Raw genomic sequence first — 8,081 nt, forward strand, 5'->3', positions numbered from 1 at the left:
ATGACATTATACTGTCATATCCAATTTTTATGGTTATTCCAATTATTTTCTAATTATTTCTGACTTTTCACGTTTTTGCAGAACTTTGAAAACTTTGATAATTTATTTAGCACTTTTGTCTCCAAAAAAATCATTAATCACAAAAAAATTCAATATAACATAATTATATTTTGGATCCGGCTAATTTGCTGCCGGCAACATTTTAGCCGGAGGTGCTGCCGGATTTTTTTTTATTTTGTGATGTCCAAATAACAAATCCAAACCATTAGATGTTTAATCTATATTATAATCTACTTGGTGACCAAATTTTACATTTTTTAAAAAAAATTTACCATTTATTAAGCTGGTTTGAAAACTGCTGATTTCAGTAAATTTCTGCAGTATTGAAATCAACAGTTTTTAAACCAGCTTAATAAATAGTAAAAAAATTTCAAAAAATGTAAAATTTGATCTCCAAGTTGATTATAATATAGATTAAACATCTAACGGTTTAGATTTGTTGTTTGGACATCACACAAAAAAAAAAAAAAAAAAAACCCGACAGCACCTCCGGCTAAAATGCTGCCGGCAGCAAATTAGCCAGACCCTTATATTTTTTTTTTATGTATATATGATTAGTTAACAAAATTTGAGAAAGAACAAGGGTCATGTCTAGTTTAGGATTTTAAATCAAATTAAATCTATCTTCAATATATTCTTCAACATTTGGGGTGGAGTTTGAAAAACATATTAAGCTTGGCAAGTTTCACTAGACCTCTTATGCACAACTCCTTCGAATTTTCCCATAAACCAATGAAATCCAAACCATACACCAAAGAACAAATTAAAAAAAATAAAAAACTAAATACATCACAATAACAAAGCCCCACACTCCCCCCCCCCCCCCAAAGAAAAGGAAAAAAATACATTTACCTATGCAAGAATGTAGTTAAATTATTTAAAAAATGATTCCTCCCTTGAAATCCTATTACGGTGTTGGTGCGGTCGGCGGTGTGGTACCACCAGACCTTCCCCCTCTAGATGGGTCATCTGATGATTCCCTAACTCCCTCCTCTCCCTCTGTGGGACCCCGATTGACAATCTCTTCCATCATTCGAACAACCTCTGTCACGTCAGGACGTACATCAGGCACCGTTGCAACACATGCCATTGCAATCTGCAACAACTGTACCATTTCTTCCTCGATGTTTTGGTACCGCATCAACTCCACATCAAAAACCTCAGCTGTCCACTCTTCGCGCACCACCGATTGCACCCACCGTGGCAAGTCGATGCCTTCTTCACCCAAGGATGCCTGAGGCAGTTGAATTTAAGAATATCAGAAAAGCAATTAATGTAGGGTTTAGTTTTGCTTAATCTACCAGTCAGATTTGTTTTTTCGATTGTTACAACTGACAAACGATCTCGATCATTTTATTACTGTTATAGACTCCAAGAAACTTTCCTGCAGACAAGTACCAGTTATGCCTTGAACATGTTTACCTATTTTTTTAGATCATGTAGTGGCACTAAAATAGTCAATGCATATACCTGGTTAGGTGCTTTGCCGGTTAGCAGCTCCAGAAGAAGCACACCGAAGCTGTACACGTCAGATTTGAATGTGGGGCGACGGGTTTCTACAACCTCAGGTGCACGGTAACCTCCTGCTGAACGGGACGGAGGTGTTGAGTTGCCGAAGAGGGGATGGAGGGCAAAATCGGAAAGTGCGGCCCCCTCCAGGTCAGACCGTAGGAGCACATTAGAGGCCTTCACGTTTCCATGGACCAGGCGCGGGCCCTTATGTAAGTGGGCCAGGCCACGGCCAGCTGCCAATGCCACCCGCATCCTGCTGTCCCAGTCCAGAGGGCTCCGGCCAGAACCACGACTACCTGATTAAAATAACAAATAATTACACACGTGAGAATGACTTATTGTTTATATATTTAGGGAATAAAATGCGTATAACATATTTTATTGATAAGTAAACAAGCTGACTATAGATAGTTCAAATTTGAACCAAAATGCCAAATCTACAAATTCAGTTTTACTATAGTCTTGCTATTATCCTTGATAAATTTTGAGAATTAAACAGTCATGTTTAGAATTCCTTAAGAAACTTTGAACACAACAAGGTATTATCAGAAATCTATACAAATGTATCACCTCACTTCAATTGGAATTAGATTTACAAAAATTTGAACACGACAAGGTATTATCAGAAATCTATATGAATGTATCACGTCACCTCATATTGAGCATGATAGAATGTAATAGTATAGCTTACATTCTATCAGAGCATAAAGTTTCTTTAATGAAATAGACTTAGTCTTTGATAAAAGGTATCTTTTTTTTTCTTTAATTAAATGATGAAAGCAATAGCAAACTAGCAACTGACAGTAGGTAAATTTGGGTCCTTACTCAAATAGCGGGGTACCAAAGAAAAGGACAAATGCAAAGTTGGATGGCAACATTAGATCATTTGTCTTGAAACACTAAAGAATAATTCTAACTTATGAATACAAGAAAGTTTTTAACTTGCTTTATAAAAAAAGGTATTAATAGATTCTGACTCCAAATGATTGTTGATTTGCATCAGGACAACAATATGTAGTTGTATGGAAAATTTGTGACCTCATACCAAAAATCACTAAACAGACAGAGTATAACAGTAAGTTGTCAATATTTAGGCCCTACATATTTTTCATTGGGTATTTATTTCATCCAATGATCACCCACCAATAAAGCTGTGCCATGTGTATTAACCAAGTATAAAATATTCAGAAAAAGTGTAAATTTTTTTGGGGTGCTAAAAGTATGAATTCTGTTCACACAAACAAATTGTTTTATATTTTTTTGTACAAAACCCTAGCAAGAACTGAAAACGCACATTTGACATTATTTAATTAAGCTTCAACTAGGGAAATGAATAAATGGTGATTGTTGGATGAACTGAAACCCCACAAATTGTTCTATTTCCCTCTGCTCTTTGATCACCCACCAATAAAGTTGTGCCACGTGTATTAATCAAGTATAAATATTCATATAAGTGTGAATTCTGTTCACATAAAGAAATTGTTGTTATATTTTATTTGTACAACACCCCAGCTAGAACAAAAAAAAAAATACTGTTGGCATTTAAAATTAAGTTTTGGAAGAGTTATGTTTCTCTCTGCTCTTTGCCAAAAACAACTCAAGAAGGGTCTTTACCAGAGAAACAAGTTTCCAAGGAAATGAAAAGGTACAAGATAGTGGTTAAATATTTGGAACCAAATTGCTTCTTGCTATTTTGAGTTAAGGGCCCATGGCACATGCATGCCAGTGCAAAAGCAAAAGGTGCAAGCAATCAAACCAATTCATAGTGCCTTTAGTACATCTTGCATCATGTAATGTTCTCTCCTTTTAGATCTAAGGGTCAATCCAATGGAAAATTGTGAGATTAGTATCCCCTCCAGTTATACAAAAAACAGGTGCCTCCATTTGGGGGAAGGTAACTAACTATGTTACTATAAAGACTTGCATAAATGAAGGTTGCCCCCACAATTTTCCATAAATGAAGCTGTAAAACTGGTTCCACTAGAAAGGATAAGATCACAACTATACCAATATATAGAGGGGTACAAGTGAAAAGTTCTTGGAATAATTGACTCAGTTTCAGACTCTGCTAGCTAAGGTGACAAATAATAGACCAGACCAGACCAGCTGGGATTGGGAAGGTGGCACCTTAGAGAACACACTAGCTTACAAGCAGGTAAAGTCTCATCCTAGATCCTTTCTTTTAGGTGGGGCCCACACCGACAGCTCACTTCCTTTACTCACTGCTCCCTCTCTCCAGCACACTCCACAATTCTTATGGCCAAGGCCAACCTAACCCCCTCAATGTGCTCGGTTTTCAATGCAGAAAATGAATTTTGACAAGGAAAACAAATGAAAAGTAAAATGACAGCCATCTCCGGAATTTTTTCATCCACAGAAATTATTAAAATAAGATGCACAAAAATAAAAAAAATGTATCATTTTCAATAAATATAAAAATATCTCACTCATTGAGTCCAATATATATATTACGGATCACACTCAATGATTCAAATACATGTTTATTTTTTATTTTATTCTGAGTTTGGATCCGAACCATCCGATTAGAGCTCTGGTCCACAAATGATCTCAAAAAAACATAATATTTGAATCTGGACCATTGAGTAAAATTCATATATTTTGAAAACAAAACACTCTTTTTATTTATGTGCGTCTGGATTTAATAATTTCTATAAATAAAAAAATTTCCGCCATCTCCTATTCTTTAATAAATCAATGGTGCATCGGACTACAAACAAATGTTGAAAAAATAATATTCATAACCTTCAAAACAGAGTTCAAATGTTTATCCAGAGGATGAACTGCGAACATAGCCATAACCAAAAGTTGTTCAAAAAGTGTTAAAAATACAAAATCATCCGGAGGCTTTCAAAATTAAAGTGTTAATTTTTTGGGCCAAAATAATTTAATTTTAACAAAATGCACCTAGAGAGCATTACAAGAAAAAATTTATGTTTGGTCCTCGAACTTCTTTAAAATTTTATCAACAAGAGTGAACTTAAACACTTTTAAACTTTAGGAAAAGAGTATTCGCTGATTTTGCTCCAATTGGTTCTTAAACTTTTGAAAAGAAAAATGGTCAAATTTACCTTTTGAGCTTTTATTAGCATCAAATTGGTATATAAACTTTCAAGAGAAAAAAAAAAGCAAGTTGATCTCTTTAGAAATGGCAAACACATGAACAATTTCAATATTTTTTTAGAGAGGTTAAAGGAAAACTAACTTCTTTGCCAGAATTTAAGAACTAATTTATTATAAATAAAAATTTAATGATCAAGTTGATTTTCTTTAAGCAACTTAAATAACCAATTTAGTGTAAATCAAAATTCAATGACCAAATTTAGTTTTTTAGAAAAATACAACCACCAAAATCTAAATTTTCATTTATTATGTAAAAAGGAAACAAGTAAGTTTTTGAATAATATTCGTATGTTTTTTTAACATCGCACCGAATTATTTAAGAATTTACTGAATTGTACAAACAACACCTATTTTTATTCAATTTTATTAATAAAAGCTAAAAATTGTTATTTATTTTTAAAAAATATAAATATTTTAAAATTTACAATATTTAAGAATTTACCTAATTGTTATTTATTTTAGACCTGGAGAAAATATTCTCAAACCACAAAGTTGTCACCATAGTGACAAACGAATAGTTCTGGTTCAGTTCGGCGGGGTCAAAATGTTCGTGATTCGGGATATAATTCGAGTATAATTCGGTACAACAAGCAAAAAAAAATCGCATTTTTTCTCATTTTATTCGCGAATAAAATGTATTATCCATTTTTTACGTTTTATTTGAAATTCATTTCGAAAACGTCAAAAAAAAATAAAAAAAAAAACGAATTATTCGCGAATTTATCACTGCTCAATATTTCTGAGTTCTGACTGCTAGATTGTGATTCGCACTACAAGACACCACAGGAAAAGTGACAGAAAATCTCACAACAAGAAGTAAAACATCCCATTGGGATAGAAACATCAACGTCACCAATTTATGACCACACGCGTAACCGACGATCCGATAGGATCACTTAACCGCTTGTGCATTTAACAGCGATTCAATGCCGATAGCAATTGGGTTTTTTTTCCGTGCATATTACCGGAAAGTCCCTTCAGAGAATAGATATTATTTATCCGTTCAATTCTAGGAAAATATATTTTGTTCTGAATTTTTACCTGGCAGCAATTTTATGTTATGACACATTGTAAGAGAGGCTAAAGAACTAACTCACCGTGAAGCATGGCAGAGAGGCTTCCTGCCGGCACGTAGTCGAAAACGAGCAACTTCTCATCTTTCGAGAAGTAATACGCACGAACGGGAAGGACGTTGCGGTGGTCGACCTTGCCTACCTCCTCCATGTGCTGCTCGAATTCACGCCGTGTCGCCACCACGTCCTTCAGCCGCTTCACCACCACTGTGGTCCCCTCCTCCAAAACCGCCTTGTATGATGTTCCTACACTTCCTTTCCCCAGCACCTGCATTGCATTCGCAAGTAAAAAAATAAAAGTAAAAAGAGAGATTAAGGCAGAATGTGAAACTGAAAAAGGTTGATTGAGACAATGAAGTGTGTACAGAGCACAGCTGCAAGACTTTCTCATGACTACTTGCTGTAATTGACAAGTCAATGGGTAGTGTGAGAGCAACTGATGTAACATTCTTTTGAGAAAATATATATTTTATGAGGCTATCTTAAGTTAATGTCCCACCAGTCTTTTTTAGCAGAATATTAGCTAGAGAAATCATTAAATGCATTCTGTACATAGAAACTGAAACAGTGAAACTGGCATTATCACAAAATAAAGATAGAAAATTATGTATAATTCATACCAGTATGTGTGTGTATGTGTGTGTGTGTGTGTTCTGCAATTTACCTCTGCAGAAGCACGCAACAGATCTTCCAAGTCAAAAGTGTACCCGGCGCCTTTACCGACAAACACCAACCGGTTTTTCTCGGCTTCTGACGTGCCGGCTCCGACCACCATCATTTCCTCCTTAGACGATGATGTCAAGCCAGTATCTCCAGACCGGGCCCCCACGCCTGTCACAGGAGCAGGTGGGCCCGCCCCCTTGGTCGTCGGCCCGCTCTGCCTCCCTCTTACTCTCGGCAAAATGCAGCATATGAACAGTAACAACAGAAGCACCAGCAACAATGCCGCCCCTCCGATAGCAATTGCCACAATCGCTCCTCTCGACAATTTGTTCTTGTGCGATTTTTCGACTGGCGTTTCATCTGATGAAGGGCCAGGAGACGGCGAAGGAGGGAAAAATGTGCTGTTGCAAGGCGGCAGGGGGAAGCCACAGAGGTCGAGATTTCCCGCAAAGGCTGAGACAGGAAACCCGCTAAGGGATTTGGGTATCGAGCCGTTTAGTTTATTGTCTGACACATTGAACTGTTGCAGAGAAACGCTGATGCTAGGCAGTGTACCATTCAATTGGTTTCCCTGTAAACGAAGACCCTTTAACATTGTGAGCTTGTTTATAGAAAACGGGATCGGGCCCGTAAGAGCATTGTCAGACAGATCGAGCCGGGAGAGCCTGCCGAGGTTCCCAATTGACGGTGAGATTTCGCCGGAGAGCTTGTTTCGTTGTAAGAAGAGCCTCTTGAGCACGGACAGGTTCCACAAATCGTCGGGGATGGGGCCCGAGAGACGGTTATCCCGAAGAGAGAGAACACGAAGGGAAGAGAGGCGGCCGAGCGTGCCAGATGGGATAGGACCCACGAGACCGACGCCGGGTAAGTGGAGCTCCGTCACCTGAGACTGGTTGGAGTCGCATGTGACACCCACCCAGTTGCACGTGGGAGTGGCGAGGGTCCAGTTGACGCGTTGCTCGTGTGGGGTTTGGTTGAAGAAGGAGAGAAGAGCAGACCGGTCTTGGACCGGTTCGGAACGTGTGAACCGGACAGAGCAGAGGAGGAGCAGCGAGAAGGAGAAGAGGAAGAGGGGTGAGAGAGAAGCCATTCGATAATGGATAGAGTGAGAAAGAGAAGGATTAGGCGCTACATGAGGAAAAGCATGGAGAGAGAGAGAGGAAGAGGAAGGAAGGTGTCACGAGAGAAAGAAGGGAGAAAACAGAGGGAGGTTTGGTTTGGTGTGTGCGCGCTGTTTGTGTGTTGTTCTTTTTTCCCTTTTCTTTTTGCTGACGTTTTTTTATTCCCGGGAAATGCTTTCAAGTGCAGGTGATAACAATTTATAATCTACTCCTGGTTTCTACTACTTCCTACGAACATTCCGTAGAATGTGGACCGAGTGTGAAGGATCAAATGATAAGCCGTTATATGTCCAGGACTAAATGATATTTTTAAAGATTTATGGATCAAAATGATAATTAAGTGATGCTTTGAAGATTAAAATAATACTTTTAAAATTTTAAAGACTAAAATTATAAGCGAGTGCTTTAAATATCATTTGTATAATTTACAAGTGGTACATAGTAAACCTAATTTAATTTAAACAATTAGGGCGTGTTCGGCGTGCACGTAGGAATAGGAATAAGAATGCAG

The 8,081-nt window shown here is 37.5% G+C and overlaps 1 protein-coding gene across 1 annotated transcript; it reads right to left on the reverse strand.

Moving 5' to 3' along the window:
* Window positions 1–729: 729 nt before the first annotated feature.
* LOC144562833 (Leucine-rich repeat protein kinase family protein) lies at window positions 730–7,724 on the reverse strand. Its single transcript, XM_078312132.1, has 4 exons — window positions 6,451–7,724; window positions 5,811–6,054; window positions 1,531–1,868; window positions 730–1,294 (listed from the first exon to the last, which is right to left on the reverse strand). Exons 1-4 carry the CDS (start codon window positions 7,537–7,539, stop codon window positions 968–970), a joined length of 1,998 nt encoding a protein of 665 aa, XP_078168258.1. The 5' UTR covers window positions 7,540–7,724; the 3' UTR covers window positions 730–967.
* Window positions 7,725–8,081: the final 357 nt, after the last annotated feature.

The sequence above is a fragment of the Carex rostrata genome, chromosome 12 (assembly GCF_964058835.1).
Source record: "Carex rostrata chromosome 12, lpCarRost1.2, whole genome shotgun sequence".
NCBI classification, from domain to species: domain Eukaryota; kingdom Viridiplantae; phylum Streptophyta; class Magnoliopsida; order Poales; family Cyperaceae; genus Carex; species Carex rostrata.

Excerpts from the sequence above, each read along its gene's own strand:
- LOC144562833 (XM_078312132.1), bottom strand. The coding sequence starts at position 7,539 with ATGGCTTCTCTCTCACCCCTCTTCCTCTTCTCCTTCTCGCTGCTCCTC. Across the intron at positions 6,055-6,450 it reads TGTTGCGTGCTTCTGCAGAG|GTGCTGGGGAAAGGAAGTGT; the intron begins GTAAATTGCAGA and ends AATGCAATGCAG. Across the intron at positions 1,295-1,530 it reads CCGGCAAAGCACCTAACCAG|GCATCCTTGGGTGAAGAAGG; the intron begins GTATATGCATTG and ends CAACTGCCTCAG.